We start from the raw sequence: 20,821 nt of genomic DNA on the forward strand, positions 1-20,821 counted from the left end.
ATGGTTATTCATGGTCAGGTTTGGACATTCATGTGTGAAATTCATGTGTACTGTTGAGCATGAACAAAAACTGCTGCAAGTCTGACTGTACATCCTAACATGTCTTTAATTTATGAATGTAGGACATCGTTAGCATGGCAAATTAAATGTTCACCGTGTATTCAGTATAAAACAATTCCTTTCCCCCCTTATAAATAATATTTCTTTTCAAATTCCGTGTTTTGTCAGTTCCAAGTCCAAACCAAACAGGAGAAGATTTAGCTCCACATTTCCAACTCAAAGCCACAGCTTTTTTCCGCCACATTTGCTTAATTGTATAGTTGCATTATTATTTTAAGCTTACTTTGCATTCCTAAAATTTGAAGCTTTCTTTATATTTTATTTTACTAATAACTACTTTAATATTTTCTTTATTATATAGTTGTGTACTGTGAATTACATGAAATGGGTTAAACTGCTAAACATTCCATGTCCGACTAGTTAAATATTATATTTAAAGTCAAATGAATTATTCCTGAATATGCAGTGAATTAGTGCAAAAGTACTTTACATTTAGATTTCATATTTGTGTCGTGGCTAAATACACGTTTAGAACAAATTGAAGGTTCTTTGGGTCTTTCTGGTCTTGGGACTTTTATTTGTCTTGTTGTTGCTGTTAACTTCCTCTAGATGTCCTCAGTCAGCTTCAGATTGGCTCCACGGAACCAGCTGTTCACTGTTTTCCTCATCCAAAACCACACAATCCTCCCTCTCAGGCTCTATGGCTGGATTCTGAGGGATAAAAATAGGACTTGTTAGGGAATTTTAGGATCTTCTGACAAGAAGAAAAAATAAACAACTCAGTTCAATTTCATTAACTTTCATTTATAATGGAAACAATGGAAAAACAACAAAATTATGAACTTAAATATGTTTGACTTTGATCTTTGAGTGTTTGATTATTAATTGTTTTAATTGTTAAATTTAACCATTTGTATCATAATTCCAGTAGTCAAACATTGGTCTTTTGTTAGGTCTTCTCTTTCTGTGTAACCCTGTCAAGTTTCGATGCATCCTTTTAAAAATCATTAAATAAAAATATTAAAAAGGTCTCTTGAATAATGAAGCCGTGTATTTGTCTTCCTTTTTATTAAAATTAAATTTGACCTGAATCTCGGTGTTGTGTTTTTATTTTTCTAATGTTGTGAACATGAATTGATCGTCATGTTGGGGACGGAAACTTGCTGTCACGCGCTCCAGGTGACGCTGTCATGAAGGTGTGACCTCTTCCTCCTCCTCCTCCTCCTCCACCTTGTTTTGCACCGCCTCGCCCTGCTGGAAGGGCAACCGACCCAACCGACCTGCCGCGGACTTCTCCCCGGCTGACAGGCGCCTTATCCCGGCCTGATGTTCGCTGCCAGAGCCGCGGCGGCGCCGTGGGGCGCGCGCCTGCCCGGCGGCCGCAGACTGCGCTCCTCCGTCCCGCCGTCCCGGAGCGCACAGAGCGGCCCGGCACGGCCCCGTTCTCCCGGGACGGCTGGAAGAACCCGCTCTACCTCCGGGATCTCTGTGGACTTCACCGAGACCAGAGAAGCCTATAAGAGCAAAGAGTCTTTGGAGCTCCTCAGAAGTTTGGTTGTTCTGAAACTCTGTTCCTACGACTTCCTGGTGGAAAAGAATAAAGAAGTAAGTTAACATACACATGTAATAACACTGTAAATACGTCATTATGAGGATCATGGGAGATCAGAGGGTTGCACTGTCCCCCAATGAGCTCAAATTACAACTTTTTCTGTGTTGCATAAGTTTCAGCTGCTGCTGTTGTGTGTACACCATGCAGCTTTCAGACTTGCTGCATCACATGACGCTCAATGCTGCTCTTCCTCTTTTCTGTTGAGATCATGGATCTGGGTGAGACGGTTCTGGGCCAGAAGGCCTTCCACCAGCTCCTGAAAATGACTTTCTACGGCCAGTTTGTTGCCGGGGAGGACCAGAACGCCATCAAGCCCCTGATTGAGAAGAACCTGGCCTTCGGCGTGGGCTCCGTGCTGGACTACAGCGTTGAAGAAGACATCGGAAGCATCAAACATGAGCAGAAAGAGACAAAGTATGGAGCGTCTCGTATCATGAAAGCTGTTGTTTAGGAATCATTGAACCATTCAATTAAATTTTATATATATAGCCCAATATTACAACGATAGTCGTCTCAATGGACTTCATACCGATAATTGTATAAAAAACATGAAACCCTTTAATCCAAATCATAATTTGTGGTCGACGATACGATTCATAATCAATATAATCAATGCATTTCATTTTGGAAAGATTTTCTCATGGCCTTACCCTGGTTTGATTAACAACTTGCCTCAGACAGATCGGTCTGGTTGGATCTATTCATCGATGAATCGTCACCCTTTTTTGTCGAATCCTCTCTAGTGTGTGGTTGGAGAGGTTTCTGATTGGCCGGCTGTCTTGTCACGTGCTCCAGCTGAAGGCAGCAGACATCTGATCTGCTCACTGCTGCAGACTTGGACTCAGAACAGTCATTCTGAAAGCAGTCTCCAAGCAGCAGCGGTATTGTTGCTTGCAGCTGTGGATGCTCATGCCATTCCAGTAATTAGAGCACCTCACCGTCCGATGGCGACGCTCTGGCCGATGCAGGAGTGACTTCAAAGTCAAGCTGCTGCATGAAAGAGAATATTTACATTTTTCCAAAACTGTAATTTAGAGAAAACATGCAGTAGAAAATAAAGCTTTTGGAGGGGTTATCAGCGTGTCCTGACGTCTGCCAGTCATGTCAGATTGTGCCAGAGAGCGTCCTCTCATATTATTTTTATACACTCTCACGCTCTGTAAGCTGATACCCCCCAGCTCTCAGGAACGTTTTCTGCTGACCCGTGTTTTACTTCGACTCCATGTCTTTTTAACACTAGAACGTCCGTAGAGCAGCCATTTGGCTTTTCTACCTGCAATGTCCAGGAGACAGCCAAGTGGCTGGATTAGTTAAAATTTGCCTGCCCAAACTGCAGCCTTCTACATAGTTTGCACATGAACAGTACAGCCAGTAGGCTGTTCTTGTTTGGCACGCAAAAAGGACAAGCCAAGTGGCTAAACAAGTTTTCACTATTTCCCCTCACCTCTGTCACTTCTAGTAAGAGGTCACCACAGTTTGGTTTTTCTTTTTTGGCTGAGATTCATCGTTCATGCACAAGAGACCCTTCTTTACCGACATAATACTGAAATGTTCAAGCAAAGAAATCCTGTGGTCAAAGTGATATCTTCAACCCACTACTTGTCTGCACATACTTGGTACTGCCCCACAATCTCCTTTCTGCATTTGCCACAGGTATACTTGTAGCAATCAACAAAGCACACTCTGGCATTCCTGTTCTTCTACTGACCATTCACCTGACACATTGCCCGTTTCCCTTTGTCTCCAAACTTGGTTGTCCTTTTTCGCCTTCTCAGCTCCCGCATGTACCTGTGCGAGGTTTTTTACTGATTCTGGAAGCTCCCGGCTAATCTTGCCTGGGTTGAAAGACCCCCAAACATTGGAGATTGCAGGAAACCTTTCCACCGCAACTCGTTCCATGCGCGTGCCCTTGTCATCAAAGTGTAAATGCCGCACGATATCTTTGAAGTTGTTTCTGACCATAAGTTTGGAGATCAGTGGATTTCCCATTTTCACCGACCATCTTGCATCTTGTGTTTTGCATGGATGGAAGTTTTATTCCCCCCTCACAAGGAGGATGCAATCAATCCCATTAGTTCAGGGAGGGCCATGAACCAGCTGTCATCTTCTGTCTGACGTCCATGCTGAACAGGACAGTTCCGAATAGTCAGAAGCATGTCCAGAGTGAGGAAACACAGGAAACTCTAAGCGAGTCGACACCGTACTTCTGACCAAAGCAGTTGGCTCTTCCTCAGCAGTGTAACATTCAATTGGGCTGTGATGGAGAGGCCTCCCAACCTTTTCTTCATGCCACATTGTGCCATCTTTGTCCTTTTCTATTGGCACAGTGTGTCTCCCCTCTGTAGTCCTCTCTTTTCTGATAGCAGTAAAATTTCCTCATCTGTGATCTGATTTCTGAGGTCTGAGCAATGAAAACCTTCAGCAATGTAAAGATATACGATGTTTTACCTGTTTAATTTAAATTGTATTGTTTTTAGTTGAATTCTAGTTGAAACTATAAATCCCAACATATGTCACATAGGTCTCCTTTGCCCCCCCCCCCCAAATGAAAGGTGGTTAATTGTAGGTTGTCTAATTAGTCATTTTGAGCCACCCAGCCATTTGGCTGTGCTGTAAACGCTGCAGGGGGAGTGAAAAATCCTGGACATTCTAGCGTTAAAGCTGTTGGTAAGTTCTGACACAGCTTTGAAACACTCTGTCATGAGAATGCTGTTGTCCAAAGAATTCACCCTAAACAACTCCATAAGAGGAGGGAGAATCCCTAAAAGAAAATCTAAATATCGAGCAGGGGGTCTAAACTTGCTCTAAAGGGCCTGTATCCTGCTGGCCTTAAGCCTTTCAGAGTAAACTCTATACATATATGTGATCATATTTTACTTTTGGTACATTTTTTATGAAATAGTTATTTTTGCAGCTCATTTTCCAAACCGGAAGTAAGACGACTCGATCTCTGAGGCTCCGCCTTTCACGCCTTGTGGGTGCCGCCCATTTTATGACATCATGGGGTGGCTGTGGTGCAGCGGTAGGGCGGTTGACCCATGATCGTAAGATTGCAGGTTCGATTCCCGCCTTGCACGCCCATGTGTCGAAGTGTCCTTGGGCTAGGCACTGAACCCCACCTTGCCTCTGGTGGGAGGTTGGCGCCAGTGTTCGGCAGCGGAGCCGCCGCCAGTGTTTGAATGTGTGTGTGAATGTGTGTGTGCATGGGTGAATGGGACTGTGACTGTAAAGCGCTTTGGGCCTTCGTAAGAAGGTAGAAAGCGCTATATAAGTATACGCCATTTACCATTTACCATTGCACCATCCTAGAGCCAGCCTCGGCAGCGTGTCTGCATTTCTCCCACGCAAACAAACAGCATTCAAACTTTTGCAAAGACCGATATTGTGCATATCAAATGAAAGCGTTTAGCCGCTAGCTCCATGGAGAAAGTGGGCGTGTCTCATAGCTTGGGGGCGGGACTCTTCCTGGAAGGGGCATTTCTCACTTGTCTATGTCTAAACGTGAGGGACCCACTCAATGTCGTGGATTGGTAGGGGTTGGTACTCAGAGAGAACAGATCAAAATACCCATTTGGGTGTGTTTTATATGAGGAATTACCATTATAATACACTTAAAAGCTCAAAAAGTCAATTATGGATGATAAAGTAGGGCGAATAGCATTGCAGCTAATTCTTCCTCTTAGAGTCACACTGATCAACTTTTGGTCCATCTTGCAAACGTTCCCATTGTTCTTTTTTTAATTATGATTCTGTCAGAAATTCCCCCTCTAAATGTAGGCGGGACCATCGGGATGGAGCAACCCCGCCCCTACATCCCGTCATCTAGTTACACGCTCTCCTGAATAAAGATTTGAACAAAAAAAACTCAGAAATGCAATTTTTAAGCTTAATTTTCCTAATATATGTCCTCCATCATGAGAAAAAGGCCACCAGAAGATACCGAAAACACCATTTTTATTGGCGTGGGCCTTTAAATGATTACAGGGTTACAAGATTTAAATTAGTCCTTGAATCTGTGATGTCCAGCTTACTTGTTAAGTTGTTTGTTTGGTTACACGAGCTCCCTGGTGCGTAATGATGAGGGCAGAGGAGGTCAAGTGTGGAATGAAGCTTCGGGCCTCCCCAGAAGGTCAGCAGCAGACAGCCGGACGCTTCAGCATACAAAATACACGGTCGCTAAAGAAAGTAGCTGCTACCGCCAGGAGGCCAAAACCTAAAAAAAAAAAAAAAGTCTCTGATGCAACCAACTTTGCTAATGTTGCCAGCAAATTACCTCCATCTCTGCTTCTATTTTAGCTCATGTGCATCTGCTGCGGGGAAACACAGCCTAGGTAAGCCGTCTTGTCTTGTTCCCATTTGTGGACGCAGCACATGATGCAATTGCGAGACACAGGCATGCAAATTTGTTTTCATCCACAGGCGAGGACCACAGAGAGAAGGAATCCGAAGAACTATTTGTCAGCGGGCAGGGGGGATGGAATGGAGCGCGCACATATTCTCACCCAGATGAAGCCAAGTGTGACCAGCATATGGAAACCTTTATCAAATGCATCAAAGCATCCGGTGAGATGGAAGCAGTGAAGGACCTCTCTTCCGCGGTTTCCTGTTCTGTTTTTGACTTCACACAAATGACATTTATCAACTCATTTTACAGCCTGTTGAAATGTTGTGTTTATAAACAATATTTGGTTGTTTATTTTGAAAATTAAATATGTGGAAATCCCTTTAAATGTACATCATAATGCAATAATGCCCTTCCTTTAGGTGGCAGTTCGATTGAGGGCTTCTCCGCCATTAAAATGACGGCGTTAGGGCGACCTCAGCTTCTGGTGAGCCCATCTTGCGCGGCACATCACGTGTGGCACTCAATGTGAAAAATTGACCAAGTTTTACTTTTTTTAAGCTTCATTTCTCAGAGGTTCTGATGAAATGGCAGCGGTTTTTCACCTTCCTGGCAACCCAGCAGGGACAAGATGGCTTGGAGGCTGTGGAGCAGAGGCTGGAGCTGACACAGCTGCAGGTAGACCCTTCTGCTTCTGTCTTGAAGATCTTTATTTGCAATAGATGTGTTCTCCAGTTTTCTAACAAACACCCCACTGTGTGAAATCATTTCTGCATATGCTTTTACAGATGTTTTAATTCAAAGACTTTAGACACCTTCAGCTATGACAGCATGGATGCTAACGGAAATAATATGCTTTTATTTTGTTAAGTATGGTGGCCCTGAAGTGCAAATCACATCAATAAAAGAAAAAAATACGTTTAAAAAAGGAGCATTGCATTATTTTTTTTATGGTCCGTGTGAATAGTCGATTCTGATTGGCTGCTGGGTGTGCATTAAAAAGTAATAACGCACAATGATAACTTTTTCTCTGAACTGCGGAACTTTTTCTCTGAACTGATGCTCTATTTAAGCGGAACGATCAGCATAAATATATCGCTTTATATCGCCAAATATTGACTGCAGCGGCGTCACCGTGACAAGGTGCCACACCACGTAACAAATAGTCTCCTTTTTGTGAAAAAAGTGATCCAAATTGGAAAAAAAGTACTAAAGTACTAAAAACTGGTTAATATTTATGTATTTTGTAAGTGACCATGGTATAAGCGGGTCAATGGCCTTCCAAGTGTGCATCATCACTTTTTAACGCACTTCGCAGAAGCAACGGTTCAGGTTTCCACGGTGTGCGTTTTAAAGTGATAATGCAAACTACGAAAGCCATTAACCCTTACTTGAAACAAAAGTAGCCTACTTTTCAGAAGTCAAAATAAAAATGTTACAAAATTGAAAACAACATAAACTGGAAAAGTTAGGAATTATGGGACATCACTAATTGGATGACGATATTTGAATTCTGAAGAAGAGGGAAAGCAGATGGATGTTTAACCTAACCTGTGCTGAAGAGTTGATAGAACAATCAGCTGACTTAGTGGGCGTGGCCAGAAGTTTAGAGCAATATCTTTTGGCCACAAATATCTTCCAGCGAAGTCCCATAATTCCAACCTTTTCCGGTGTCTTATTTTCTTTTTTTAACTTTTCAGTTTGACTTGGAAATTATTTTTGTTTTCCACACCGTTTCCTTTTGTTTCATTTATCTAGAATTACTTTTTGATTTCTAAAATGTAATTTATTTAAATATGATTTATTTTCACTTTTTTAACTGCCGTTGTGATCTTTACTATGTTTTTGTGTTGTGTGATTTGTTGGTGGGATTTACACTTCAGGGCCACCGTAGTTCAGAAAGTAAAACACCTGAAATGGAAATGTTTAATTTGATCATTCTCAGACTAAAAAAGGCTTCTGATCAGCTCAACAGAAGTAAAATAATAAAACCTAAAATAGTAAATCACCCAAAAAAAAGTTTAAAAATATTCCAGGCAGAATGATCAACTATAATCCAGGTCAGATTAGATTGTTATTCATTTAAAGTGTATAATAATGCATGAAAAGATTCTAGTTTAATCAAAATCTGGTTTAAACGTTAAGCTAGTGCTGCGTGTTTTCATCAAACCCTTATGTCTACAAACATAAATATTCATCCAAGCTGTTCGAAATCATTGAGACTAAGGGGCTCTCAGTTCAGTTTTTTAGCTTCACATTTAGATCTTGTTTCCCTGTTTTCTTCCCACAGTGGGAAAAAAAAAAAAATGAAGACAATAGCATCCTGAACATTTTAGATTTCCCAGCCGAGTCTCAGCAGAGCGAGTGCTCTGTGTGAAATTCACTTTTCCAAATCCAATTTGAGGATTGATAAAATATAAAACGAATAATGAGGACAATCAAACTTTAATAGAAAAATACATGTCCACTGAGTAAAAAGGACTGCATGAAAGCAGTCTTTAACGCCGATTCTGGAGGTTCTTTGCACTTGTATTTCACCGATGCATTTAAATGAAATAAAAACAGACTGTTGCCATCGGCATAATCATTTTTATTTGATAGTTCCCGAACTGCTGATAATATGTATGCCTTTTCATTACCCTGGGAGCTGAAAAGCTGCTCCGTTTGTTTTGGGGATCATCTTTTTCTCTTTGTTTTTGGGACATCTGAACCAAATTAGGAAGAAAAAAAATAAAAAATAAAAGGCTTTTATGTGCTGTGTGGAATCAGCTTCTCATTTTAACATTTCTTATTAAACGAAGTCGGTGCCATCAAGTGGTTTTATTATTTATCAAGGTCAGCTCTTCAAATTTAATTAAGATGTCTTGGATCTTTTCTTCATTTCTTCCCACATTTGTGCAGTTATTGAACATATCAATGTCTTGTGTTTGATGAATCACTGCCGCTGTTTGGCCAAAAGAGAGAGCTTTGATCTCACTGAATAAAAATAATTGCCTTAATTCTGTACGGATGTAGGACTCTTTTTGACCTGAGAGAATAAAGGAATTTTTATTTAGAGGAAAAGAGCTTCATTTTTTGATGTCTAATAAAAAGACAACCTTCAATTTGATTTCCGCATGTTGCTCCCTCTGTTGTATCTGGAATGGCATATTGACTCAATCTCGCAGTCCTGAATAGGGATTCCTGGTTGTGAAGACTGCAGCTCTTTCATTTTGCGTATAACTTTTATTTAATGTTGTATGAAATACAGCCAGCTGGGTTTAAACGCAGAGGAGGAAATCAGTCCGTGCATCCATTTGCATCATTTGATCAAGACGGAGCACAAACGTGAACAAAGCCAGGACTACTCCTGCAGTTTGTTTTTACGGATTAAACACAGACCTAATCTGATCAAAAATGTGTTTGTAACATGTTCTAGCAGTATTTTTCTGATGATGGAGGACATATTTTAGGAGAAATAAGTCCAGTATTGCATTTCTGAGTATTTCTTTATTCAAATTGCTGTGAATCAGGAGCAGAAGAAAAAATGCAGTTTGAAAAACATTGTATCTGCCACGTAGAAGCTATCCTGCGTGGGGCACAAGCTTCCGGCTCCTCTCCATTCTGATGCATCCACCTGCAGACAAATAGATATACTGTATGTACGTCTTTGTTTTCCTCATCTGTGGTGGAATCTGGATTCAAACTGTGTGGCTGGATAGCTCTGATATTGGTCGTCATTCCAGTTGCACCGTGAATGGTAGGTTGGGGGTGTGAGGGGCTGTAAACCAGAGGGAGTAGTGAGTAAACAGATGGGTGACGGGGTTAAGGTCCCGCCCACAACTCAGCCACAAGTTTCTAACCAACTCCTACCGCTCTGCAGAAACTATGTCCTAGAAAACAACAGTTTTTTAGGGTTTTGTCTCCAAAGAGCATGATCATAATTAAAGGCCTACTGGGAATGAAAATAGATTTAAAAAAATAATTAGAGTCAGTCTTTAAAGTGCTGCGATTTAGGATGTGTTAAGCTGCAGGACTCAGCTTAACTCTTGTATCTCATGTACAAAGACAACACAGGAAAATAAAATAATATATATAACATAAGAAACATATGTGCAGAAGTTCAGGTATTTAATTCAATAAGTAGAGATTTCAGGACTATACTGTAAGTAAATATGGATTTGTGTTACAGAAAATGTGCATTAAACATAATCCTTGGTGGTTAGGCCCTGGGCTGATGACGTCTGATAAATTGGGACCATAGATGTGTAAACCCCAAAGCCTAGATGCTGATGGTGGTTAAGGACCAGACCATTCCAAACCCCCGCTCCAGGTGGAAAACGGGTTGGAGGAGGGACGATTTTGAATGCAGAAAGAAACATCCATTCATGCATTTAAACGCAAAAATAGGACTGTGATTGGCTCAAAGACAATCCAGCGTAACCAGGGAGGGGGTTGTGTCCGGGGCGTCTGGAGATTTTACCAGATTGCTTCCTAACCCTGAACCGGTACAGGTTCTTGATGGAACCAATAATTCTCCCTTCAGACCTGATGGTTTTCTGCAGTCTGTTGGCAGATCCAAACCAGATAGTGGTGGTTGTGGTTGGGACAGGCTGGAATAATTTAGAGTAGAAGATAAGCAGCAGTTTTTGAGGCAGGTGGAACTTTTTTCGCTGACGGAGGAAGGACGACCTCTGCTGGGCTGTAGAGTTCATGTGGGACTTCAGGTCCAGAGAGATGATGGAATCCAAAATCTTTAGGAGTCCACTCACTCGCATGTTGTTTTACCAATCCAACATTGTCTTTTTTTAACTCAAGAACTGTTGTGTACATACATGTTATAAAAAAAAACAGTTTTGTTTTTATGTCATTACAGGATTTTTTGACCAAGGTTGGGGCCAAAGGGGACTTTTACGGTTGGTTTACTGGAAAACAAGAATCCGCAGGGTAAGAGAGAGTAGATCACTTTTGATTTGAAATTTATATTCAGAGTTTTCTTCGTGTGTTATTTCATGTTTTTGAAAGTGTGGGCTCATGAGGGGTGAGGGGAATTCTGTGTATTTTAGAATTTCCTTTTTCATTGTTTTAAGCCTGTAAAGTACTTTGCGTTACTGTTGCAAAGTGCTTTATAAATAAAGTTTGATTTGATTGGATAAATACAGGACAGATAGTATAGAATAGAATGTAAAACTTGTAATTAGAAAAAGATCATTTAACACAATATGTTTTTTAAATTGCTATTTAACAAAAATCTCTTGCCCTAAAGTGCCCTAAAGACATATTTGTTTTCTTTTTAACATTGTTTCCCTTATTCTCTCAATAGATACATCAACATACTTGACTGGAAAAGCCTTATAGATGACAGAGAAAAAGCATCTGATCTGCTTGTTGTTCCAAATGTTGAGGTCAGTATTTTCATCCAAAAAAATGGATGCTTCTAACGTAAAACCAACACCTTGGTTTATTTATTAATATTGTAAAAAGTAAAATGTTTCACTTAAAAAAAAATCTGAACTTCTGTTTCGAGAAGAAACTGTTGATTCTTTTTGTCTAGGGAATTCGTTTCATTCATATATTTATACATTTGTGTATTTGAAAATAAATCAGTGTATGCATTTTGGATTTATTTAGTGTAAATAACAGTGTTCATCTTATACCATGAGGCTGGTGCTAAACTTGTTTTTATATCTTTTTTTGCAAAACAAGGCTGGTAGATATCTATCTATCTATCTATCTATCTATCTATCTATCTATCTATCTATCTATCTATCTATCTATCTATCTATCTATCTATCTATCTATCTATCTATCTATCTATCTATCTATCTATCTATCTATCTATCTATCTATCTATCTATCTATCTATCTATCTATCTATCTATCTATCTATCTATCTATCTATCTATCTATCTATCTATCTATCTATCTATCTATCTATCTATCTATCTATCTATCTAGACATGAATATAACATAAAAATAAGACACACCCCTTTTAGTTTGACCCAACCTCTCACACAGATCTGTTACCCACACAAAGCAGCAACATTTAAACTTTTGGATTGAAACTCATCTGAAATTAAGACAAATGAAAGGAAGAAGTTCCCCAAATTAGGAGCATGTTAGTTTGAAAGTGTCAAACTCCATCTCTTTCATTTATCCATGACTGAACACAAGCAGGGGTGTGGCCTTCTGATTGACAGTAGATGTTCAACTCTCAATCTCAAATTGATTAATTGGGCGAGGATCCTTGTGCTGCTTTTGGGATTGCAAGCCAGTGGATCATAGAAAAACGTTTTTTTTTCCATGTCTTGGTGTGAACTTTGCAGTCTGAGCTGCTCAGCTGCCCATAAGGTTTCAAAGTTGATCCCAGAACTAAATGAATCGTCCTTGACATTTTCTTCTTCAGTGTCTCATGGTTCGGTGTTCCCCTTGTTTTTCCAGCTCGGTGAATTGGAGCCACTTTTTAAGACGTTTACGGCGGATGAGGAGAAAGAGCTGAAGAGGATAATGCAGCGCCTCGACGTCCTGGCAAAGGTAGCCTTAGTTCAACAGCTGACAGCGGAAAACAAATCTTCTCGTCAGGCAGCGTTACTTCCATTATTCTCAACATAAATGTGGCTTTTTTTCATTTGCATAAAATCATGTTTAACTGCTTTTCTCCAGTGTGACCACAGCTTTTACTGTGACTGTAATAACAGGTGCTGGAATATTATTAGCAGCCTATGAAAATGCTCCAACATTTAAAAAAAAAGAAGAGTGTTTTATTGATTTAGTTGTGAATAACTTTTTTATTGGACCCACAGAAAAACACATTTGTATTTTTTTTCTTGAATGCTTATTCCAATATGTGTGTGGTTAAACAGACTTTTAAATATATAGACCTTTTAAAGACCCACTCCATTGTAAATGGTGTTTTTGTGGTTTTTAACATGTTCTTGTGGGATTTTTCTGATGAAGGAAGACCTATATATATAGAGAGAGAGAGAGAGAGAGAGACAGAGAGAGAGAGAGAGAAAGAGAGCGAGAGAGAGAGAGAGGATTTTTTGACATTGGTCAGTGGCTGCCCGGCCACATTTGAAGGTCCCATGGCGGCAGCCAGGTGGCCTTCATGCCACCAGTCAATTGGTTGATTGGAGGGTCTTCATAGTCCAAGGTCACCAAAATCGTCTGACTGGACGATTTCAGACTGCCAGTCTCCAGCCACCTCCATGCTGCCAACCCACTACCACCGTCCAATTGTTAGAAATCGTGCTGAAACAGCGCAGGCGCTCAACGGTGGCAATCCCGGCCACCATGGGTCCAAATGGGAAGGCAGCATTGATGCTGCACAAAACTCATTGTGGTGCCATCAATGCCATGATGAGTTTTGTGCAGCATCAGTGCTTTTTCCCCATCTGGACTCTGAGACCTGCGTATTGACAAATCGGGGTTGATGCTGAGAAGACTATGAAGGAGACAGAACATTGTGCTTTCGTGTTTAAAAAATAATACATTTGTAAATTAACAAGGTTATAATGTGAGCTCAATATCAGAGTTGCGAATGACTAGTGGTGCAGAATGGCCCGCTTTTCACATACCTCCAGCCACCGGGGAAGCATGGACGGCTGCCACCCGAAGAAATCTACACATAATTAGAGTTATTCGGCTGCCCCCGCCCTTAGGCCGCCCAGCTGTCACCCAGCTTTCACCCAATTTACTAATGGCGTCACCCCCGCCTGACTGACTGACGCGGTCTGCATTCATGCCCACATCAATGATTTTCAGAAAAAGAAAAGCGGGCGGCGGCAGCTAATTTGGGAGATTCTGCCGATGCCTCCTCAGTGGCAGTTGCATATTAAAACTGCATTTCTGAGTGTTTCTTCATTCACACTGTTGAGAATCAGAAGCAGACAAAAAAAAAGCCATTTGTGACGTAGAAACAACTTAGAGGTGAACTTCAAAGGAACTCCTGCTGCTCTTCAGAAACTATGTCCTAGAAAACTAATGTTTTCTTAAGAATTTCTTACACAAGGAACACTTAGAAAACGGATCAAAAGATGATCTGTGTGCAACGTTTGGATTTATTGATAGTTGATACTGGTAGAATTTTATTGCTGCTCTGTTGCATTTTCATGGTGTCGACCTTTAGCATGCCTGCTCCGTCACAATCTCCTGCATCAATATAAACATCTCCTCAGGGAGATTAAAAGATGATCTATTCGAAGGTAATCTGATTAGATGAAAATTAACTTTCTTGTCCCAGCATGCTTTGGAGAACGGAGTTCGGTTGATGGTGGATGCGGAGCAGACCTATTTCCAGCCTGCCATCAGTAAGCTCACCGTGGACCTGCAGAGGCTCCAAAATAGAGAGAAGCCGGTCATTTTCAACACATACCAGTGCTACTTAAAGGTCAGTGGATCCAGCCTTCTAAAGGACGTTTTTGTTAAAGAAAATCACACATTTTCCTTCAAAACACAGTGACTAATTTGATCATTATCTCATGTCAGAAAAGGAGTCATTAGGACAAAATCGGAAGTCATGACCAGGCCCTAAAATCATTTTACACCAGGTCAGGATTTATTTCCACACATTAACCTTAAATGCAGAAGTTAATGTGTGGAAAATTGAGAAAGCTCTGGCATTCAACAGCTCAAAGAAGCAGTAAGTTGGAAGTAATATCTTTCTGTCTGAGGACATTAATCCTTCATGTTGTGATGAAGGAAATTTGACCCCTCCTTTCCTGAAAACATTGCTTCCATTATTAGTGGCTATTCAATTACCCAGTGTATTTAAATCAGGTTGACCCTGAGCGTCTGGGCCTCTAGGATCACTTTTCTCCATTCTTTTGCAGATGATCTTTTTCTGACAGCTTTTTTTTGTGCCTTCTTACTTTATGGTTAAAGAAAAGTCATTTTGTTTTTGGACTGATGTCTGTGTCCCTGTGGTCCCTGCAGACTTTTTTTCTCCTTTTTCTTGGACAGATTTATGTTAGGAGAGGTGACAAAGCACATTGTACCAACAATATTTGTGTTTTGATGCTTTTGCTTCTGGTCTTGTGAAACCTGATGAAAGGGAGTCTAAAAATGGAAATACAAGTGTTGCAACACATATGTTTTTTTCCCTTTTTGTGTTTGTTTCTTTGCAGGAGGCCTATGACAGCGTGACCGCGGATGTTCAGCTATCGAGGCGTGAGGGTTGGCACTTTGCTGCCAAGCTGGTGCGTGGGGCGTACATGGATCAGGAGCGGGAGAGGGCGGCGGAGATTGGATATGACGACCCCATCAACCCTGATTATGAGTCTACCAGCAGGATGTACCACAGGTAGCAAACACAGCTGATATGTTTGTGTTTTACCAAAGTTCTAGGTGAAATGTTAGATTTCATTGTTTTAAAAGTGTTCGCTTCCATCCTCTCTTGACAAAGCAGATAACAGTGATCTGCGTTGCAGCAAAGGGGTCCTAATAATGCCAGATAAACGTATATGTAACAAAAGTTCAGGATTTATATTTTCTGAAAATCATCTAGATATTTAGCTGCAGATAAGACTTTGTGCCAGGAAATACACACATCTAAAATTCTTTGAAAGGTAACAAATATTAGTACGTTCCAACCAGCTGGCTGATGGTGGAGGTTGTTTTCTAAAAGAAAGCAACCAGAATCGTGAGAACTTGATCTTTTCCACACACTTTCCAATGACAGAGCCCCGGACAATCCTGTGCTGTAAAGCATCTGGCACGTCAGGTTCAGCTTCACTCCAGTTCCTAGAGAACGCTCGGTGCAAATCAGGACTTTTAGGATAAAATCCAGTGAGCTTTATTTTTTTAAATAAAATTATGAACATAATGCAAACAGAGCTGATGAGTTTTAACTGTAAGCTGGTATGACAGAATCGTAGAATGGATATGCTTCGGTTTCAGGCATCAGTTTTTTGTAATACCACATACATCATATTCCCCATGTATTAAACCTCAGTCCCAATTAACTCTATGGGTGTGTACGGTCGGTCTGTGGGCAAAAATGAGCAAACCTGCATGCAGCACGCAGGTGAGCCGCTCAAAATATCAGGGATGTAGACCGACCACTCTGTTAACCCGGAGAGAGAAAAATGTTCATGCAGATTGTTTTTTCTACAAGCATGCTGCAGGCGACGGGTCATAGTAAACACTTGTGTAACACACAGGGGTAAGTAAGGGTGGAGTAGGGGAGATGCAGGCGTGTCATACAGATTTTTCTTTTGTTCAACCCCACAAAACTCTGCAAAATGCTTGAGGAGTTTGTTAGTGCTGTTCACATGATGAGTGCGCACTCCTTGTGTGCAACCTGCCTGTAAGAAATGAGGAAACCACAGAAGTACGAATAAACCATGCAAAGAACACAGAAATCAAAATAGAACATGACCTGTGTGTGATTGTTGCAATTCCTTTTTTATGCAATTCACTAGTGATTTGTGCGTCAATTATGTATTTGAATGGGATGTGTTCGCCGTATATGCAATATAAACGGGATGCATCTGTGGTACATACCGTGAAAAGTCTGTTAGACTTACTTGGCATGGCCGTGGAAAGCTACAGATATGTGTATGCGTATCGCAAAAATCATGGACAATGGCCATAAGATTTATGTAATTATTGCGAATAAACTACATAAAAAATGCATAAACTGCATAATTTTCAACCAACAAAAAATTTGAACAATTCAAAACCCACTTGTGTTAAGATCCCTTGGCTGAAACCCTTGACGGACATCTGCGCACATCCACAAATGCAAGAAAGAAGAATTTCACAATGCATGACAAACGACAAAAATTTGGAAGAAATGTGGAAAGTGGGCAAAATGACGACTTGTCGTATTTCGGGCAGATACTCGCTGGAGTGTTTTACAGGTAACTACCCTAGGGCGGTTCAGTCAATTAACACACCTGCTCAGCGTCCTATTTTCGCCCCTCCCTCCTCCCCGGCTTCCACCTGTGGGCTCCGTAAAGGGGGGTTTTGTTACCCGAAAGTTTTATGGAAATTTCTCATGGAATTGAACGGAGCCTTATGCCAAACGAAAAGATGTGAATGCCAACTTAAAGAATGTGGAAAATTAAGTATGTCAAATAAATATTTCTTACTGCAAGAGTTGTCTGACTGAAATGCACATAAAGGCTGTGTGACATGGCCATAAGAAGCCAGTACTCACACCCTACTTATGTATAGTGTTTCGCGTAGGGACACCGTATGACAGCATCACCCGTCCATCATAACTTACATTAGCATACAAATAGTCTGCAATACTCTTGCCAGATGCACAACAACGGTACCTTCCTTTTTTTAAGTTCCTTTGAGGTGGCTGTAAGTGCCTCGAGGGAACTGGAAGACACACCAGCACTCCTCTTCCGTACGACCCACCACGGACCCTGAGAACCCAAAAACCCACGGCACCCGTATGGGTCAACCCCCAAATTAAATGACTGTAACCAAGGCTTCAGTAATAACTTGGCATTTAAGGAAAATGTGTTAAACAGGAGGACGTCTAAATCTACTTCCTGTTTGCTGCATGTTTGTGTTAGGTGCCTGGATTACGTGTTGAAAGAGATTGCACTAAACCGAAGAGCCAGTGTTATGGTTGCTTCCCACAATGAAGACACAGTGAAACACACCCTAAGAAGGTAGGATTTTAATCCCCTCCCAACCAAGCAGACAACACTGGATCTTTACAGCGCCAACACTGTCTCTGTTTCTCTCTTTCAGGATGAACCAGTTAGGTCTTTTACCCAGAGACAATGTGGTGTACTTCGGTCAGCTTCTGGGCATGTGTGATCAGATCAGCTTCCCACTGGGTGAGGCAAAAGTACACTCTGAAGCTCTACTGTACCATCGCTGTGACTGGACACCAATCTTTGCTGCCCTGCATAGGGCGGATTTGACAGTTATAGTCCCTTCTCTGCAGGATGTGTGCTCGCCGTCCTCCCCCTTTAGCTCTCAGCCATATCTCATGAGACCTTTCGGCTACACAGGCGTGCACACGCAGAGGCGAGCGTGCAGGCTGAGATGCGACTTACGAACTGAGACACCTCCGTATTGACCTGTTGTCCTAACGAAGCATTGCTGTCTTTGACTCGTCGTTCTCACTTTATTTGTCAGTCAGAGACAGACTGGGGTGTCAGTGTGCGACTGGGGCTTCTGGCAGCGTGTTGGTCATTTGAATTGAAAATAAAAAAATTTTTGTGGCTTCGTTAGAATAGAAAGCTGTGGAGAATTGGAAAGAGAAATCTGGTGGTATATTTTGAAACTTAGTGCCACAAACTTTCTTATTTTTTGTTTCTGGTAATGGTGGATGGGGTAAAGTCCCACTCTGATCATCTTCTGATCTATTTTTAAAGTGTTCCCAGTGGTCTTTTCATTAGGTTCATGCCGTTTTCATGGACATTGTTTTCTAGAAAACTGTGTAAATTAGTTCATTAAAATACAGAAATTTGTCTCTAAGTGGTGGGGCCCCTCTTCCCATTATCCATCTGTTGACGTCCTTTCCTGCTAGCTTACAGCCCCTCACACCCCCAATCTAATATAAACCGTGCAACAAAAATGGTGAGGAATATGGGGACTATCCAGCCGTACAGCTTTGAAGAGGAAAACAAAGACGTATGTGGCTCCGTTTGTCTGCAAGTGGATGCTCAGATTGGAGCAAAGCTGTAGTAACTTGTACATCACATTTACAAGCTTTTTGACAACTGCAATTTTGCTGAGAATTCACGACGATTTGAATAAAGAACACTCAGAAAGACAGTTTTAAGCTTAATTTTCTTTATAAACATTGCCTCCATTATCAGAAAAATGCCACTAAAAACACGATTTTCATCGACGTGGTCTTTAAATACTACTCGTGTTTTTGGACTCATGAGAACGGTGTTATTTACTGCCTGACGAGAAACTTTTTAGAACCAAATGCAGCAAACTGAGCACATATTAATCTTTTAGTAACAAAAAAAAAACAACAACTCCTGTGGTGATACATTATCCTACGATTGTGTCAACCATCCCGTAACCTTTTTTGTCTTCCCTCCTGAATGAATGTAGGGCAGGCTGGCTTCGCCGTCTATAAGTACGTGCCATACGGGCCGGTGAGTGAGGTGATGCCTTACCTGTCTCGGCGAGCCCAGGAGAACCGAGGCTTCATGAAAGGCGCCCAGAAGGAGCGAGGGCTGCTGTGGAAGGAGCTGAAACGCAGACTGGCCTCTGGGGAGCTTCTCCACAGACCGCTGTACTGAGAAGGCAGAAGAAGAGGCTGAGAGTGTCGTTATTTTGTCTCTGGTTCTCTGTGCTTGATAGCTCCTGGTGCAGCTGTCTGTTCGTTTCTGCACACGTCCTGTTTGAGTCAATCCTCGAGGATTCCTGCTGATGGACTCCGTTTCTCACTCTATCGGCCTTCATTGTGTTATTTTCCTCCCCACCCGGTGATCCTACCCTTCCTTCACCCCATCCAGTTTTCCCCTCCATATATATTTTTTTTCCTTTTTATCCCCCACTGCATCCATAAGTATGCTTCATTCTTGTCATCTCGCTGTCCGTGGAGCTCTGGCATCTATCAAGAAGGCATTTTTACGGCTCCAAAAGGACTCCCTAAAATGTCAGCAAGCCTGGGCTGGGCAGCCTCCTTTATGATCCTATTTATCTTCAATGGGCAAAACAAACCTGAAAATAATGGGCTTGATTTAAATTTTCAGCAAAGAGGGGGATTCTCTGAGCAGTTGGGTGTTCTGGTGATTTTCTTTTTTTTTGTCCGTGTCTGCCACACACCACCTGCAGAACCCATCTGTACGGCATGTGTGTGTGTGGGTTTTAAAATATTGCTCATTTGTGAAGCTGTGAGAGCGTAAGCCTCGCTGCACACACATTTTCCTCAAAGAGCGCACAGCTCTCCGTTATTGTGTTTACCAGAAGAAGCTATATTGTTGGTCAGTGAGGTGTTGCGAGTGAAAATACGGCGTTCAGTAGTCAGTGAGCAAATCTCATTTTAATAGAGGAACATGCAGGCCTGGCAGATTCTTTTTTTACATTTAATAAATAATATGTAAAGCATTAAAAACAGTGGTTTGGAAATCAGCACGTATGTAAATATATTTGATGCTTTTTTTGGGGTCTATTAAAATAATAAATAAATATGAATAAAACAAGGAAATACTTTTAATTCTACAAAGACTTTGATTGTACTGTTATGGATGCTCTGCAACAGGAGGTGGGCTAAAAATAAGAAAAGAACAGTAATCTTATGGAACTAGAAAGTAGTAAAAGGATGTGTCCATGCAGCAAGTAAAAACATTTAAAAAAAAATATATCAAAATCTATAAACAAGGAGTTCCACACAAGCATAAGAAAGGAAAACATAGGTTACCAAAAGCTAAATAATACATAAAAAGTCTTTTTGCTAGTTCTAAAAATGGTTTTTATTTTTTGAGGTTTTATTTACCTAATTGTCCTTCATTTTGATTGCAGCAACAAAAATATAGTGTGATACGTGTAAATACATCCTTTGGAAGAGAAAGTGAACAGAATCTTAGTAAAAGTTGATCCATCTTAATAAATCCTCATCACATGTAAACCTAGCACTTTTTCTTAGAACATAAATTCTGGTTTTCAAGATGACAAGAAATGCCAGTCTAACATTTGTATAACCTCAAATTTATATTCTTAAAATTAAATCAAAAGCTAAAGTGTAATTTGATTTTTTTGAGGCTTAAATCAAGTTTTGGAGCAAAAGGATTTCAATAAGGGGAGATCTGATAAGTGTCTGAATAGTCTGTAGTCTTTGGCGGTTGGGCTGATGGTGGTTAAAGCCAGATCATGCCAAATCAAAGGGTCAGGAGGA

General features: G+C 41.0%; 1 protein-coding gene and 1 long non-coding RNA gene across 3 annotated transcripts; one reads left to right on the forward strand and one right to left on the reverse strand.

The window, feature by feature from the left end:
- Positions 1-616: 616 nt before the first annotated feature.
- LOC144994457 (uncharacterized) lies at positions 617-1,351 on the reverse strand. The gene is made up of 2 exons (XR_013658003.1): positions 1,225-1,351; positions 617-771 (listed from the first exon to the last, which is right to left on the reverse strand). It is a non-coding gene; the product is annotated as an uncharacterized LOC144994457 (long non-coding RNA).
- Positions 1,165-20,152, forward strand: prodhb (proline dehydrogenase (oxidase) 1b). 2 transcript variants are annotated; one of them, XM_023958211.2, is made up of 14 exons: positions 1,165-1,665; positions 1,878-2,086; positions 5,969-6,003; positions 6,092-6,235; positions 6,437-6,501; positions 6,576-6,692; positions 10,870-10,940; positions 11,317-11,398; positions 12,436-12,528; positions 14,237-14,383; positions 15,120-15,295; positions 17,526-17,624; positions 17,707-17,795; positions 19,033-20,152. In XM_023958211.2, exons 1-14 carry the CDS (start codon positions 1,387-1,389, stop codon positions 19,221-19,223), a joined length of 1,797 nt encoding a protein of 598 aa, XP_023813979.1. In that variant the 5' UTR covers positions 1,165-1,386; the 3' UTR covers positions 19,224-20,152. The 2 variants fall into 2 exon arrangements, with proteins under 2 accessions (XP_023813979.1, XP_078808463.1); XM_078952337.1 differs by lacking the exons at positions 17,526-17,624; positions 17,707-17,795; positions 19,033-20,152 and adding an exon at positions 17,292-17,436.
- The last annotated feature ends 669 nt before the right edge of the window (positions 20,153-20,821 follow it).

The sequence above is a fragment of the Oryzias latipes genome, chromosome 9, assembly GCF_053564925.1.
Source record: "Oryzias latipes strain Hd-rR chromosome 9, Olatipes_Hd-rR_3.1".
In the NCBI taxonomy this organism is placed as follows: Eukaryota; Metazoa; Chordata; class Actinopteri; order Beloniformes; family Adrianichthyidae; genus Oryzias; species Oryzias latipes.